Source organism: Centruroides sculpturatus, unplaced genomic scaffold (assembly GCF_000671375.1).
Source record: "Centruroides sculpturatus isolate CEXI.00-Female unplaced genomic scaffold, Cexi_2.0 scaffold714, whole genome shotgun sequence".
Classification (NCBI taxonomy): Eukaryota; Metazoa; Arthropoda; class Arachnida; order Scorpiones; family Buthidae; genus Centruroides; species Centruroides sculpturatus.
The window spans coordinates 125,952-144,941 of record NW_019384967.1 but is presented as its reverse complement, the minus strand read 5'-3'; the positions used below and the strand labels follow the sequence as shown (position 1 = coordinate 144,941).

At 26.1% G+C, this 18,990-nt stretch overlaps 1 protein-coding gene across 1 annotated transcript in view; it reads right to left on the bottom strand.

The window, feature by feature from the left end:
• Positions 1-571: 571 nt before the first annotated feature.
• Positions 572-18,990, bottom strand: part of LOC111632530 (tachykinin-like peptides receptor 99D) — an 80,471-nt gene continuing 62,052 nt past the window's right edge. Inside the window, exons 4-5 of the mRNA XM_023376972.1 lie at positions 17,928-18,124; positions 572-1,060 (exon numbers count right to left, since the gene is read on the bottom strand). Coding sequence (XP_023232740.1) covers positions 805-1,060; positions 17,928-18,124 — 453 coding nt within the window. The 3' untranslated portion in view covers positions 572-804. The remainder of the gene's footprint in view (positions 1,061-17,927; positions 18,125-18,990) is intronic.

The following is an 18,990-nucleotide window of genomic DNA, read 5'->3' as shown; positions in this document are numbered from 1 at the left end:
CTTCAAAAAAAAAAAATTCATAAAATGTCGATTTTTTAGAAAATGGGGTTGTTTTTTAGATATTTATTTATTAAATAGACACACCTATTATTATTTATTCGCGTATTTTTGTGTGTTTTTTAACATTTTTTTAAAACATTTCTTCATAAAAACACGAAGAAAACACAGAGTATAATACATTTTTTTTTTTTCTTTTTATGATGCACTAGCACAATATTTTCAAAATGTACATCATTTAGTCTCATTTTGTGTTATTTCCTTAAGGGCCTACGGAAAGCCTTATTTATTGTAATTGCTGCAGGTGTTAATTTAAGGGGAAAAAAAGGACAAAAATTATATTTTAAACAAAGAAAAGCACCTAAAACTTTAACTTATAGTTTCTGTTGTTGTTTAGGATGGAAATTCACCATCATTTCTGTCATTTTTTTTTTGAGGTAGTTTCATTACATTTCATGAAAATATCAAAGATATCGAATACAAATTTCTTATTTTAACATATTTTTTAGAAGAAAAATTATTTTTTTGGACCATTTTTTAAAGTATTAAGTAGCTTATAGCTGTGCAAAAATGAATTTTTTTTATTAGTAAAATCAGCAGTAAAATACCTTATAATTATTGTATTCTTGTTTTGTATAGGCCATTTTTTGGTTTTGTTTTTAAAAGATATGTTGAATATAATTTTTTATTTACTTCTTCCTTTGATGATACTCTTTATGCAAAACTCTTTATAGCACCTTTTATTTTATATATATTTTTGTTTCTTTATTTAGATTTAATTCCAAAAAACTACGAACTGTGAGCATTTCACACCATAGACAAACGACTATTCTTGTTTTCGAATTTAAGAGGAAGGAATGGTGTACTTGAACTTCCACTACCATTTATGGTTTCTGTAACGGTAGTCATAGCTACATTTTTGTTACCATTGCATGTGACCCTTACATCGGGATAAGCTTCGGAACAACTATAAAAATTTGCTGCTGTTTGCCTTTCTTCGTAAAGCCTTAATTTACGTTGACATAAACAGAAGAGGAAGACATTCTTGAAACCTTGACGGAATCTATAAAGAAGAAAAATATGTAATAAAAAACGATTTTTTAAAGTAATTAACTTAAATAATACGAAAATTTAATTTGATTAAAATATATTAATTAATGAACTAGTGAAACTTTGATTTAGTGCCATCATTTGTTTACCTCTAAAGCTGGGAGTAAATCGAGTGTGGCGCTAAACTGAGGCATTTCCAACCATAAAAAATTATAGTCAAACGTAGATATAGCATCTATTAAATAGTATCGCCCTCATGCAAAGTGTTAATTAACGGATCTTTCTTATAAATATTAATTTTTTACTCTTTCCGTCCTGTGGACACTAAAGGGGCCTTTTATCAGGGGCATAGTGCGTTCGGCCAGGCCCACAATAGGACACCAGGGAGTGAGGAATGGGCCTGACACATCCGGGATGAACCACTCTCGAAAAATTCTTAGGGTTTTGATCTTGAAACCGAATTTTAAGGTCACTGATGAATTACTAAATGTGCAATTTTGAGTTGAAAAGAACATCTTTATCACTAGATTACGTCATTTTTAAACTCTCAAATTCGTGTGTAGATCTCATTACTGTATATAATTCATACTGTTTGTGGTAATTCAGTCTAGAGCCAAAGCCTTTACTGCCAATCTCATAAGTAAAGAAAGAATTGATGGCGTAAAATCGAGGTTTAACTGTATAATAGTGAGGACTAGATAGGGTGTTGACGATATGATTTAAAACATAAAATCGTACACTTATTAATTAGAATTACTAAAAGATATTCATCATATGCAGAACAAGTCATTATGATTTAAGAGGCTGGCGCTATTTATAGGAAATTATATCATCTGGCTGTATTTATAACTATTTTAGAACGAATTCAAGAAGCAATTTTGATTTATTTATCATTCGATATGAAATAATTATTTCTGTACACTATATTCTATACACCACTATAGAATAAATTCTAATTTATACACTAAAGAAAAAGTAATCGCTTCGTTTAGTCACGAGCGATTTAATTCGAATATTTCTGATGAATTTTATTAAAATTTCCTATTAATACAAGCGAGAAATTCGATCTTTAATAAAAAATTTGTTAAAAATAAACGACAAAAGTTATTAAAAACGTCGCATTTCTAAAAAAACACATAAACAGTATTTACAATTTGAGAAATATCAAAGAAATTAATTAAAATTTTAAATATATACATATAAAATAATTTGAAAGCTGAAATTACTTTAAACACTTAAATGAAATACCTGAAATTTTGAATTAGTCATTTACTATCGCGTGCCATATAATTACATTGGAGATTTTCTAACAAATGTAGTAAATGAGTTGTATCTAAAGATGCGAAGAAGCACTTTGTAGCAATATCTAAACAATTAGAGTAGTTTGCTTCAAAGTTACAAGAGTTCAAACTCGTCATGAGAATTACAACAATTGGATTAACTGGCATTAACTACAATAGCCATCTTGGCTTATTCAACAACAAATAGCTACTAAAATAAACCGAATTTCTCACCAATATCTGTTTTTTCTTTCGTATTTGAATTATAAATAATCAAATGTAATTGTTATATATTATTTATCTTATTGGTTAAATATTCAAAATTCCCCTCACTTAATTTTCGTTTAATTACTTTAAAGATAATCCTAACTTTTTAATTATTTTCTTCATTTAAATCTCTCTTTTTTTATTATATTTTCCATTTAATTTGCATTGGTTGATGTTTATTAATCAATGCAAATTAAAATGGAAAGGTAAATTAAATAATGATTTGTTGTATTGTGGATAACATTTCAGAGCTCTCTTAAAAGAAGAATTTTTGAGGTTTTTAAAAGAATATTTTGAACATTTTAGAGGAAATTAAAGAAACTTTTTTTTTAATATAATATCAAATAATGCATTAAGGAGCAAAAGTCGATTGGATTTTTCGATCTTAAAACTCCAAGATTTCTACCAAATTTTTGTAGAAAGATGTGTCGTGACTTACAACAATTACCGGTAAATCGAGCACTCCAAGTTGTACACTATTGAAGAACTAATAATAGTAAAGGATATTTTTTTTTTGAAGATCTTAACGTCATTCCAGTTCCTTAATCGAAATACTTTTTATCTTTTCTAGATAAATAATAACTTTTTTTAGTACTCTTACTCTTGTTTACTGTATATTCGTTAAAAGAAAAATAAAATAAATAAATAAAATTTATCATCAATCTATAATTTTTCCATTTCGTTTCATATTTCTTATATGAAGAGTAACGAAATATCTAAGGAAAAAAAACACTTGAAAAATCATTCTTTATACTAAAATAAATAAATATATTTTTTACTTTAAAGAAATTTTATTAAAATTTACTCAATTTTTAATTTATTTTAATAATTAACTTTTTTAAATCTAATTTTTAAAATTAGATTTAAAATAAATTTTTATTAATGTCTTTATCAAGATTTGTCAGTTTTTTTTTGTTTTATATTTTAAAAATAAAAATTTATTTAACAGGGGAAATATATATATTAAATATAAAGTCATCTTTGTTTCTAAGAAAACATCATTGATTTTTTTCGAATGATGATAGATGATAACATCTGTTAGATATTTAGAAATTGAAGATTCTATTAACCTTACTGTAAATTATAATGAAGATTTTTATATATAAACCAATCAAAATAATGATCTTCATTTAAGTTGATAAAGAATAAATTTCTAAAATATTAATATTCTGTTTAAATTTTTTAAAAATTAACATGAAAATAATGTATAAAATATAATTAATAAGCTTACTTTATATTGAAATTTAAGCTTCGATATAACGCAACGAAAACCTCTTTATTTACGTTTTTAGAAAACACTATTTTTACTATCATTAATTTGTATTAGCTTCAATTTAGAAATTAAAGATTATATTAAAGCTATGGAAGATTTTTACATCCAGAAAATAATATATATTTGTTTGAAACAATGAAGAATAAATTTGTAAAAACTTTCATTTTTTTTAAGTAATTAAAATTTTTAGAAATTCATTCTTCATTATTTGAAATGAATATAACATTTTTTGATTATTTTACGTGTAAAAATCTTCCACAACTTTAATAGAATATTTAATTTATAAATGCTTGACAGATGATACTACAATGAAAATTTTATAATTTTTTTAAAGAATAATTAATGATAATTTTAAAATTTAATTAAAACTTCTAATTAAAGTTAAAACTCTGATATAACGTAATAAAAATATCTTTTTTAAATATAAGATGTAAATAAAATATGATAAATATTTGATGATATTGTATAGAATAATTAAAAATAACAATCTTCATTTAATATGAGGATTAAATTTCCAGATAATATATAAATTGCTAGACTTTTAAAGATAATTAATAATAATTTTAAACTTATGTTATATCGAATTTAAAGTTTCGATACAGCGTAATAAAGATCTTTTCTCTCTCTCTCTTTTTTTTTCTATTTTGTATTTTTAGAAAATGCAAATTAAAGATCTAAATTGTAAGAATTTGAGAATGATTAATATCTTTGATGGTTCTTGAAATTGAAGATTGTTCTAAAGACGTTGAAAATTATAAATAATTATTCATTCAAGTAAAAATTTTCATGTCGATAATGAAGAAATATTATTTTAATAATCAATTTTTCTCAAATGATATACGAGTTTACATCTAGAATATCTGTCTTGGATATTCTTTGTTTTAAGAACAATTTATCATAGAAAAATATATTTGTTGTCGTTCTGTTTCCTGAATTCTAAAATCTCTAAACAATATTTACTTTTTCTTTTTTTAATTTTTGTTTTTAAAGGAATATTGTGGCATGTCGCTCCATTGCATTGTAAATGACCCTAAAAAGTCGATTTACACTGGATGCAATCGCTAGCAGATGCGAATTTACGTCATTAGTGACGTCGTAAAACGATAAAGTTTGAATTTAATTGGTGAAATGAATAATATGGCGTCATCGATGACACAATTTTCGTATTGTTTTTCGAATATACTAGCGATTTTCGTTCTGTTAAAAGATTCTGTTGAAGTTTAATGATTAAAATTCAATTAAAATATTTTAGAATACTATTGAACAAATTGTATTGCATTCTGATTGCCGAAAAATCGCTAGAAATATTGCAATGAAACGCGAATCGCTAACGAATGCGAAAAGCGATGCGAAAATTGCGTCATTGATGACGCCACATCATTCATTCCACCAATTATATTCAAATCTTATCGTTTTCGACGTCATTAATGACGTAAATTCGCATAGCTTGCCGCATCCGCTAGCGATTGCATTCAGTGTAAATCGACCTTTTAGGATCACTTGCAACGTGATAGAGCGGCATGCCATAATATCCTGTTTAAAAAATTTTTTAGCATACACATTTTGCATTACTCATCATAAATTAATAAAATTTTTCGCATATTCGAGGATATTTCAGTATATATTTATTACTATGAAGCTTTAAGATTTGATGGTATTTTAGTAAACATATCGTATCGTATTGTATCTTATCAAATATTAAACTCTTATAATGATAAAACGCTCTTAATTAACCAAAATTGCTGTTTATTTTACTGCTGAACCGTTAATTACTTTAAATTGAATTATTATTTATTGGTATAGTGATTTTAAAATAGTAAAAGTAATAGCAACTTAAAGAATATAAATGGATTTTATAAAGTTGTTTAATCGTAAAAAAAATGGTATTTTATAGATAAATATCATTATTTTAAAAAGGCCTGCAAATTAATATATGATTCATAATTTTTTTCTTTATAATTTTTTCATGCTGTGTTTTGTTATACTTTATTTATTATATTTTATGTATTTTTTGTTGGTGTTTTGCAGTTAATTAGGGATAGGAAACCTATTGTTGCAAGAATTTTTCTGATGTAATTGAAAATAAATATATAAATAAATTGAAATAAATAAATTTAGCATAATGCATATTTACAGTATGGATTTTGAAAAGGAGAGAGAAAAAATGGAATCTGAGAATATTGTAAAAAATAAGAAATTAATAAGAAAAATCTGAAAATGATGATTTAAGATTTAAATGTTTTGCATATTAACTAAAGTTTTAAAACATCCATAATTTAAGTCATTTTTAGTTTTATAAAGTTTAGTTACAGTTGAACTTGTTAATATGAATAGTCATGGTGACCCTCCCAAAAGTAGTTGATGTTAAAAGTGATTTGTGTTAAAGATGCATCATTGTGAAATATACATTTTTTGACATCACTGGAACTTAATCAGTGTTTTTGTTTAATAACATTAATAAGTGTTCAACCACTATTTCTATTTACAGTCGACCCCCCTATAAGATGTAGATATGTTCCATTCTTTAGGAATCCGATTTCTTACGAATCCTTCCAATCACAACCCAACACGTGTCAAGTTTACGGACTACGGCTGTTTGAAAGATTATCTTCCATAAAATTAATCGATTCTAGACTAATCCAACTCAACATTTCCAAAATACGTATATTTTTTTTGGAAATAATCCGTATAAACTACACTAAAAATAAAAAATTGTAGGATTACTTACCGAGTGTCACCATTCGACATCGCCATTGCTCAACATTGTTTTCGTCGCGGAACAGCTCAGCAAACAGCGGACGATTTCTAATAACTTATTTTTCTGCGAATAGTTCCTTGAACTTCGGAGACATCATTAATATAAATAATTTTAATCGCCGTTGAANTATTATACAAATTATATAAATTATAATAATCAATTTATAAACTTACATTTCACCCTTTTAAAATATACAATTTTATTTATTTATTTTTAAATGAATAAAATTAAAGCTTGTAAAAGTAATAAAATTATATTTTAATGTAAAAAAAATTCAAGAATTTAAAAAAAAAATTATGTATGTTAATATTAATTTTAAACATCTACTTATTATTTTTTAAAGCTATTTTAATATAAAATCTGATTTTTATTTTAAAATGTGTAACAAAATTATGAAAAATAATTTTTTAAATATTCTCGTTAAATTTCTTGTCTCACTTTTATTTTATTTTTTGAAAAGCTCAACTTCTCAGTATCAGGACATTTTATTCATTATTTTTATGCGAGGCCTTCATATCTGCTACCCTAAAAAAACCACACATTTACTTTATTAATTAACATAGAAACTACTTATATATGTGTGCTATTAAAGAGAAGGCCAGCGGAGACATGTGTCTCGAGCCTCAAAAATATTTGTTAAAATTGATTTATTCTATTGTATTTCTTATGTATTAAGAGAAAAAACCCCTTTATTTTTGCAAAATTTTCTTATTTAAACAATATAATACTTTTTAACTTTATTTAACTTCATTTTATGTTTTTAAAGTAGTGACGCGTTATACCTAAGATTAAAATGAAATATATGATAAGAAGGATCCTAAAATTTATTTTTTTCTAAATCTCACAAGATTAATTACATTCAATTATACTAGAAACCTTTAAAAATGTTCTATTAAAAAAGAAAAGTAAAAAAAAACGTATATATAATAAAACAAATAGAACGCTTTCATTATTATATAAAATAAATAATTAATTTTAAAAACAACTTCATAAAAATAATAATATTTTGAAAATTTCTTGTGATTTATAGAGATTAATTGCCGTCGCTCTAACGTTAAAGTGATACGAAAAACATAAAGGATAGTCTGGTCTGAAGATGACAGTAAAATATGTTTATCCATTAGTTTGAAAAGAAATCGCTCATAGCCAAACGAAAAGATTTCTTCTCTTACCTGTAAGATAAAGAGTATGTAGTTTACTTATGGATGATGTATTATCTAAGAAGATATTACCTATGTATTACTCTAGATTTATCATCTTGACATATTTCTCAATTTAAAGGTAATAAAGTAATTCGTTTTATTTACTATAAACTCATGGAAGCAATAAATATTTTTAGAATGAAAAAACTAGTTTCCAGTAAAAAAAATATATATTGATATTTATTGTATGTTTTCTACAGAATTCTTGTAAAATATAGTTGATATTTTAACCTTTAGTGGTCATTATCAAGTTCTATTTTAATATTTTACATATATAATGTTTAAGACACTAATAGTATAATTCTATATATACGTATAGTACTAAATATATAATACTATACACTATTATTTTTATATCAGATGATCTATACACAATTATAGGCTTATTGTATGAGCCATGGAAAATGTAACCGTCTCCTATAAAAATTTGTTTCGAAATATTACTGTAATATTAGATTGTATAATAATGCAATGTGGTTTTCGTATATGCCATAAATAGAAACTGACATCATTCTTGACCAAGCGGTTCCGTTCCCTGAACAGTGGGAGTTCGGTCGTGGGTTCGCGCCTCGCCCGGACGGGTTTTCTCCACGTCCGTAACTTACGCCTGAATAGGGGACAGTTACCCTTAAAAAGACCTCCCGGAAAACATCCTCTAGGCAGATCGCCCAAGTGTTGCATTGCCATAACTTAACAAAACAAACTTAACAATGCAATAAAAGTAACTCTGTTATTACATAGTTATTTTAGAATAGTTTCCTATAGAACATTACTGTACTGTACATTCGTCAGTTACAATATGGCATTCTTGTTTAATTCATACCACCATGCAGCAAAAATGCCACATTGTAAAGCTATGTTATGCAATAACTGTGCCATAAGGAATATATTCTTCTACAGCATTATTGTATGGTACTGCACTGTACATGCAATAATGCTATAGAAGAAAATATTAACAATGACTATGCAATAATATAGAGGGTGGCCTTTAAGAATGCCATAGACTTGTATCTAAGGGACTTATGAAAGCCATGTTGCATTATTGTACAATTGGGTGGTGCTTGTGTAATACATAAGATAATATGAATACTGTACAATTTAACAACAATTAAACTTTATGTATATGTTACCGCTAAAGCTCGAAATCCGTTAATGTGTACATTACCTAGCTAATCTGCAGATTAACTAGGGTGATCCGTTAAAGCTGCGAAAATTGTTCAATTTCTCAAATTACCTAGGTAATTTGCAGAGTATCTAGGTAATCTGCACATTAACGGCTTCCGTATCGTTAAAGTTCAAAAGTTTGTTTCTTTCACTTCCTTTCCCCACTCCTTCTTTTTACGTAGATAAATTTAAATCCTAGAATGCAAGCAAGCACCGAATTGGTGAGTAAAATCAAGAAAAGATTCTTCGCAAACCTCTTTAGCGAAGATTTAAAATATAATACGTAGTGTTTTAATAACAAACCAAAGTATGATTCCATAATTGAAGATGTAAAGCAAATAAAAGTTTCCAAGAAGAAAGAATCATCTCGAGATTATCAAATAATTCAAAGGTGTGATGTGTTGACTGTACGAGGCTGTGAAAAACTCATTGAGCCGTTGTCAGATGCGCGAGAAAGGTTTGAAAAAGTTTGTCCATGCCGGAGAATTGTTTGACATTCGATAAAAACTGAAGAAGACCTTGAAAAATTAGAAGATTCACAAGAGACTGTGATTATGAGATCACAGTCAAATCTTACTCAAGAGGACATTCCGTTATCCCCCGCTTCTACAGAATCACCTATAGAAATACAAGAATTTACCGATAGTAATCTTAAACTGCCTTCTATACCGTTGATTGATGATGCAGTCACGAAGAATATTCAGTTACCCTGCACCTCCAAGGAATCGCCTCTGCAAGTTGAAGAAGTCATCACTGAGTTACTCTCAACTTCAGCAGAATCGCCATCACAGTTTCGTACGGAGCCTGTAAAGAGCACTATACAAGACATAGTCTGTATTGTTTGCTCAAAAGCAGCATCAAGTGCTCACAAGTGTAAATCGTGTAATATGTTTGTTCACGCAGTTTGTGGTGAAGTAGATCCTAAAGAGGAAGGGTATGGTAAGAATGTATTGTGCATCATCTGTAAAAAGAATATGGATCAGAAAATACAGCGTGATGAAGCCAAGAAATGTTTAGAAAAGCAAGCAAAGAAAATGTTAGCAGTTTCTAATGCAAAGCACCCAAACGTCGATGAAGGTTTCGCTGTGAGAATTAAAGTACCCGAAGAAGACAGAGCAAAAACTGATGCACGTTCAATTTTAGCTGTGGTTCTTAGTAAAACAGAGGATGGCTTTTATAAACTTGATACTAAAACAGGTATTTTAAAACAATTGTATGCAAAATCTGAATTCAGTGTTTGCAAAGAGAGATTTTTAACGAAAGAAGATGGATGTCCCTGCTGTAGAAATATCTTTACGTCAAACAGCAATAAAACAATCCCTTGGTACTGGGCAGGGTTTCAGAAAATGTGACTGCAAATCTAAATGTACCACAAATAGGCGTGCTTGTCGCAAAAACCAATTGCTACGTAATTCAAAGTGTCACCAATCTTTAGATTGCACTAATAAGTAAGTACAATTTTATCATATGTTTTGCAAATTCATTTCCCTAATTGTAGTAATATTTTAAACCGTTTGATTTTTGTATTAAAGTTTTTTTAATTGATTGATGATTGATTCAATCAACTAATTTGTTGATTGTATTAACTTGATTCTTTAGATATTGAAAATTAAATAAATAACATTATGTTAATTTAAGCGTACAGAAACGTTGCTGTTGTTCCAGCAAAAATCTTATTTTCACTTTACCGAGTGCCTAGTAGGTAATTTGCAGATTACCTAGATAATCTGAACATTACCTAGGTAATTTGAGAAATGGAATAATTTTCGCAGCTTTAACGGATCACCCTAGTTAATCTGCAGATTAGCTAGGTAATGCGCACATTAACGGATTTCGACCTTTAGCGGTAACATATAGATAAAAAACATACACATTTTTGAAATCAATGTTTTTGGTTTATAAGTATACGAATGTATTAATTTAAAAATTAAATTTACATTTTTAGATATAAAAGAATTCAACTTTACTTTTATATACAAAAAAATTTAAGGAAGTTAAAATCATTAATTCATACAATGATTTTAAACTTTAAAACAATAAAATATCATTATTTTCTTAACAATTTTAAATACAATTTTGAAAATACTTTTATAAAAAATATAACAATTTTTATACAATAATTGGCATGAAAAGAGAAAAAATACATTCGATAAAAATGAAACTATCCATTTTGATTTCTTGTACATTATATATATATATAACACAATACAAAACAGATAGTAATAGTATTGTGATGGAAGAAAACAATTCTTGGAAAAAACTTACAGTTAACAGAACTATAGATTTACCATTCGGAACCATTAAATTATATAAATGTGATGGAGCAAGCAAGAGGTTAAAGGTTGAATAGAATAACATTACAGCAACAAGAATGTAATTCTAGCAACACGATGCGACTACCAAATAAATGGAATCAGTAAAGCTTTGTATAAGATTAGATGTACAAGAGATGATGACTTTTATGAAAGTAAGTCCTGGATATGAACTGAGCCAATGGCAATCATTTATAGAAAAAAATACTGTCAAATGGGCCGTTGATCATAGCTTCTGATTTTGATATATAAGAAATAAATCTAGATGATAAATAACAACGTTACTTCTTATAATAGTATATAGAAAGTCATATAATAAATGAGAAAGTGGCAAGTAATCTATGTGATATCTTGATCAATTTCTATATTAAAAATGTAAGGAAAATCCATATTTATTTATTTATTCTTAATTTTAAATTAGTTAAATATTATCTTAAAGTAAATATTGAGAGTTATTAAGAAATAAAACTTACATAGATCACAATAGAATATTTTTAGAGGATTTAGAAGTTTCGAGATTTTAGTAATTTAGAGAGATTTCTTTACAGATTTAGATATTTTAGAGGTTTTATTGGATTCGGAAATTTAGACTTTTTAGAAGGTTAGAGATTTAGCGGTATTTTTAGTTGTTTTTTTTTAATGGTTGGTCTTGTGTGTAACAAACTATGAAATGCGTGATATGATTCTATAAATTATGTTAACGTTTAATCAATATTCAGATGACGCCTGAGGAATTTATTTTGTGGTAATATAAACAGATAGAAATATATAAAACCGTTAGACGATGCTTGAATATAATATTTTCTAGTTAATTAATCTATATTATTGATAATTGTTAAGGTAATTGTGTTTCGTTAGTATAAAAGACTCTTTATGAGCGTATATTTAAATATTGTAAATTTATTACGAAACTCTTATTGTAAATTTTTAGAAACATTTTTTAATTATGTAAATGAGAAAAATTATATTATTCTGTTCGCTCTTGACGTCATGTCTGAGACGTCACGCCAGTGATGTAATTAATCAAACTATCAGTTTTCAGACATATAAAACCTCTCATTGGTCAAAAATATGCTTAAAATAATTTTAATTATCTTTATTAGGAATTATCTAAATTTATATAAAAATATNGGATGTTGTAATGACTAAAATATTAAATTCTGAGAGTTAAAGGTCAAGAGATGGGTAGGTAGAGGGAGGTCACGTGTCATATCTTGTGAAATTAATAAAGATTTTACTTGTTGTTAGCATTTACAGTTATTTATTTATTATTATTTTTTTGAATATTAACATTTTCAAAAATTTAGAAGAAATATATTATTTTTGTTTGTTTAATAATTTTTATTTTTAAAAAAATATTTAAAAAAAAATAGAATATCAAACACAGATTACAAATTTAAGAAGAAATAAGCTGAATCTGATTTTCTAGATATATAAATTTATATGATTTAGAAGAAAAATTATCAAAAAAATCGATTATAATGCGGAAAATTAAGAGGAATTAATACTTAATTCGAATTATTATATACAAATTTGTTTTTTTTTATAACGTAAAACCATAAAAGTTCCTATAAATTGAATATGGAATTGAGAAGAATTACTCCTAAATTTGAATTATTATATAAACATTTACATTATTTAGAATATAAAGTTAATAAAAAAAGAAACCAATACTTGAAACGATATTATCTTAATGAGAGTTTTATTTAAAAAACCTTTAATTTGTATTTAAAAATATTCAAGATAAACATGTTTCTCTCTCTCTTAACATCAATAAGATGCAGATGTGACCTGTCACAGTTGTCACAAGCGATTGGCACAAGTCGTGTTTGACTACAGTGACGTCACGGTTCAATTTTCAAAATGGAATTAGAAGAAGAAGAAGAAAAGAAAAAATAATAAAAAAATCAAAAAGAAAAAACAATTTCGATGCTAAAAGAGGAAAACATTCTGTTAAAAATGCAACGTTGTACGATTCTATGTACTAGTTCTTTGTGTACACGTTTAAAAATTCAAAAACTGAAGAAACGAATGCAACAAGCGATTGAATATGTATTTAATTAACTAAATAAACAAAACTTCTTTTAAAATGAATGGAGATTTAATAAAATAAAATAAAATTATTCATTAAAATAATTTATTTATATAAAAAATAACACTTCTTATTTTTGTCTACCTAAAAAAAAAATACAACTCATTAATTATATTTAACAGTGTTTAACTATATATTAATTGAGTTTCTATCCCTAATTAAAATTAGATATTGGTTCCTTTGAGAGGAAATTGAACAAAATTAATTTTTATTTTGTCTTTTTTTTTTTTAAATCAAAAGATATTCTTTTTATATAAATCTAAAATGTGAAAGAATGATTTTATTCATTGAAAATTATATATAATTGAGTACACAAAAGTTAATAAACGTAGAAATGATGAATTGTTCTCATTAAAAAATTCCGTATTTAAAAAATTTAAAAAACAGAGTGCTTTTTAAAAAATTAATGTCGTATTAATCTAAAAAAAACAACTCATTAATTATATTTAATAGTGTTTAATTATATATTAATTGAGTTTTTATTTCTGATTAAAATTAGATATTGGTTCCTTTCGGAAGAACTCGAACAAAATAATAATTTTTTTTTATTCTTTTTTAATTAAAAACAAAATCAATAAATTGGTTTATTCGTTTTTAAATTGGATACCGCTAAATCCAGGAATGTTGCTCATTTTGTAAATTAGGCAAATTTTCAGCCGAATTTTCGAAATAGGCTAATATTAAAATACTTATTTCGTGAAATCGTCGTTTTATATTTTTCAATAAAATGCCGACATTTGTTTCGCTCATTGAATTATGGCTTAGAAATCTTCTTACTTGAAGATTTCTAAGCCATAATTGAACAAACGGCATTATAAAATGTATTGTAAGCTTTAAAAAATCAAATGAAATACGTAAAAATGAAAATGACGTCATACTTAGTTCCGGTTTCGTCAGCAAGATGGCGGAAAGCGGAATTATAAAGTAAACGGCTTTAACCAATGATTATTTTATTGGTTTTTAATTACATATTAATAATTATTATGTAATTAATAAGCTAATTTTTATGTAATCTGGTAAATAATTTTCTTCAAATATTTATCAAATATTTTACTTTTTTGGCTTATATTAGATATTGAATTAGATGGATATTAGAGTTAAACGTTAATTTTACAATAGTAAGCTATTATTTAAATATTACATTAACACTAGAATAGGGCGTAAACATGTAATAGAGAAATAACTTACAGCAAAAACTTTAAAATTAGAGGGCGCATTATCCTACGGGGAAAGAGGGCAATTGTCTGGGCCTCACCATCAGGGGTCCCAAACCAATTTTTTATAAGAAAATATTTTCTCCAAGAAATTCTCCCGAAGAAAATTGTTTTAAGTCAACACTACTTGGGGGCCTCTAATTCTAATTCGCCTGGGCCTCATAAAACTATAATACGCCACTGCTGGATAAGCAAGCTAAGCCGTTTCAAATTAAACTGTCTACATCATTGGTAACCAGCTGTATTAAAGCCACTTTTTCAGGCAATGCACCCAGAAACTCCAAAACAAAATGAATGCTTTCCAATAATGTTGCAAACTCAAAATTTAAATTTATAGCTAGACATTTCAATAAAAATAGTCAAATCCACTAAATCTAGTTTAAAAAAATTGCTAAATTGTCAACTTTGTCCTCCAAAATACGTAAATTTATAGATTTAACACAATTTTGCCCTAATGTTACTTGGCGCAATTGCCAATTTCGTGAACTTGGCAATAAGTCAGATTAGTGAAATCGAAATCGGCACATCAACTGGCGATTTCACGAAATGAGAAACATTCCCGGTTTCAACGTAACGTATAAAAATACAACGCCATATTAATTTTAAACTAAAAAAATTAATTCATTAATCTAGAATTTTTAATTTTGTTTAATATTATAATGCGGAAAATTAAGAGGAATTAATACTTAATTCGAATTATTATATACAAATTTGTTTTTTTTTATAACGTAAAACCATAAAAGTTCCTATAAATTGAATATGGAATTGAGAAGAATTACTCCTAAATTTGAATTATTATATAAACATTTACATTATTTAGAATATAAAGTTAATAAAAAAAGAAACCAATACTTGAAACGATATTATCTTAATGAGAGTTTTATTTAAAAAACCTTTAATTTGTATTTAAAAATATTCAAGATAAACATGTTTCTCTCTCTCTTAACATCAATAAGATGCAGATGTGACCTGTCACAGTTGTCACAAGCGATTGGCACAAGTCGTGTTTGACTACAGTGACGTCACGGTTCAATTTTCAAAATGGAATTAGAAGAAGAAGAAGAAAAGAAAAAATAATAAAAAAATCAAAAAGAAAAAACAATTTCGATGCTAAAAGAGGAAAACATTCTGTTAAAAATGCAACGTTGTACGATTCTATGTACTAGTTCTTTGTGTACACGTTTAAAAATTCAAAAACTGAAGAAACGAATGCAACAAGCGATTGAATATGTATTTAATTAACTAAATAAACAAAACTTCTTTTAAAATGAATGGAGATTTAATAAAATAAAATAAAATTATTCATTAAAATAATTTATTTATATAAAAAATAACACTTCTTATTTTTGTCTACCTAAAAAAAAAATACAACTCATTAATTATATTTAACAGTGTTTAACTATATATTAATTGAGTTTCTATCCCTAATTAAAATTAGATATTGGTTCCTTTGAGAGGAAATTGAACAAAATTAATTTTTATTTTGTCTTTTTTTTTTTTAAATCAAAAGATATTCTTTTTATATAAATCTAAAATGTGAAAGAATGATTTTATTCATTGAAAATTATATATAATTGAGTACACAAAAGTTAATAAACGTAGAAATGATGAATTGTTCTCATTAAAAAATTCCGTATTTAAAAAATTTAAAAAACAGAGTGCTTTTTAAAAAATTAATGTCGTATTAATCTAAAAAAAACAACTCATTAATTATATTTAATAGTGTTTAATTATATATTAATTGAGTTTTTATTTCTGATTAAAATTAGATATTGGTTCCTTTCGGAAGAACTCGAACAAAATAATAATTTTTTTTTATTCTTTTTTAATTAAAAACAAAATCAATAAATTGGTTTATTCGTTTTTAAATTGGATACCGCTAAATCCAGGAATGTTGCTCATTTTGTAAATTAGGCAAATTTTCAGCCGAATTTTCGAAATAGGCTAATATTAAAATACTTATTTCGTGAAATCGTCGTTTTATATTTTTCAATAAAATGCCGACATTTGTTTCGCTCATTGAATTATGGCTTAGAAATCTTCTTACTTGAAGATTTCTAAGCCATAATTGAACAAACGGCATTATAAAATGTATTGTAAGCTTTAAAAAATCAAATGAAATACGTAAAAATGAAAATGACGTCATACTTAGTTCCGGTTTCGTCAGCAAGATGGCGGAAAGCGGAATTATAAAGTAAACGGCTTTAACCAATGATTATTTTATTGGTTTTTAATTACATATTAATAATTATTATGTAATTAATAAGCTAATTTTTATGTAATCTGGTAAATAATTTTCTTCAAATATTTATCAAATATTTTACTTTTTTGGCTTATATTAGATATTGAATTAGATGGATATTAGAGTTAAACGTTAATTTTACAATAGTAAGCTATTATTTAAATATTACATTAACACTAGAATAGGGCGTAAACATGTAATAGAGAAATAACTTACAGCAAAAACTTTAAAATTAGAGGGCGCATTATCCTACGGGGAAAGAGGGCAATTGTCTGGGCCTCACCATCAGGGGTCCCAAACCAATTTTTTATAAGAAAATATTTTCTCCAAGAAATTCTCCCGAAGAAAATTGTTTTAAGTCAACACTACTTGGGGGCCTCTAATTCTAATTCGCCTGGGCCTCATAAAACTATAATACGCCACTGCTGGATAAGCAAGCTAAGCCGTTTCAAATTAAACTGTCTACATCATTGGTAACCAGCTGTATTAAAGCCACTTTTTCAGGCAATGCACCCAGAAACTCCAAAACAAAATGAATGCTTTCCAATAATGTTGCAAACTCAAAATTTAAATTTATAGCTAGACATTTCAATAAAAATAGTCAAATCCACTAAATCTAGTTTAAAAAAATTGCTAAATTGTCAACTTTGTCCTCCAAAATACGTAAATTTATAGATTTAACACAATTTTGCCCTAATGTTACTTGGCGCAATTGCCAATTTCGTGAACTTGGCAATAAGTCAGATTAGTGAAATGAGAAATCGGCACATCAACTGGCGATTTCACGAAATGAGAAACATTCCCGGTTTCAACGTAACGTATAAAAATACAACGCCATATTAATTTTAAACTAAAAAAATTAATTCATTAATCTAGAATTTTTAATTTTGTTTAATAATGTTTAAANTAACCCTAATATGCTTTAAAAAATTGCTTACATTTTTCTTAAAATTTAAAAAAATATAAATTATAGTAAAATTCTTTTAACACAAACGTATATATCATACAGTATATACAGACAAATTTTTATGGATTTTTTTTTAAGAATTTTTAGAAATGAATGATGTGTATCTCACCTGGTATTCATCCAACAATAAATCATGGGATTATACATGGAATTGGACATGGCCAACCAGTAAATAAATAGATAAATTTGCGGTGTATAATCCGAGTCAATAATAGCGGGAAGATGATGAGCCAAAATAAAGTAAACGTGATAGGGCAACCAGCATACAGCGAATATAAAAACAACAACGATCATCATTTTCACAATCTGAAAAATCCAAATAATTTATAAAGAAAATTAATTATTTTGTTTTTATTTTTTAAAGATATATTCTTTTTAAAAGTCAAATATATGTATATATATTTCTAATTATGTTGGAAAGGATGATTAGAGAATGTAAGAGATGTTGTTGAGGGTGATGGAAGAAGATGAAGAAACATAAGAGAAGGTGATAGATGATAAAGATGTTCAAAGGTTATAAGCAGGATGAGGAGAATTAGAATGTTGAAAACATGTTAGAAGGATGCTTGAAGATGGGATGTTGAGTTGTTAGAGAAATGAGGCTAAGATAAATTAATTTAATAAATTTTAAATTTAAATATATAATACTTTATTAATTAAATTTTAAATTCAAATTTATATTTTTATAATTTTAAGTAAAATGTTTTATTAAGCAAATAAAACATTTGCTTAATGTGTAAAATGTTTTATTAAGCAAATAAAACATTTTACTTAAAAATTTAAATTAGAATTTTATTAACTAATTTAAATTTATATAATAAAAATATAGTATAATATAGTACTATATATTACTGTAATGTACTTATACAATAAATTTGTAGCATGTTATTAAATGCTTAATATATTGTATAATAGACTAATATGCTTTTATATGTTATATAACGTACGAAAACATTTTAATATTTTATAGGGGAGACCGGGGCAAGATCGGCATGTTAAGCTTTACTTAAATTTTGTGTAATAAATACTGCTGTAAATTGAAAAAAAAGCTTTGCATATTGTCTATTGGAATGTTACCTTACTATAGAACTGGTTAAAATCAGTTTGGAAATAAAAATAATTAAAATAATTACAACTTTACAAGAAGAGAGAAATTGACGAAGTTGCCCCGG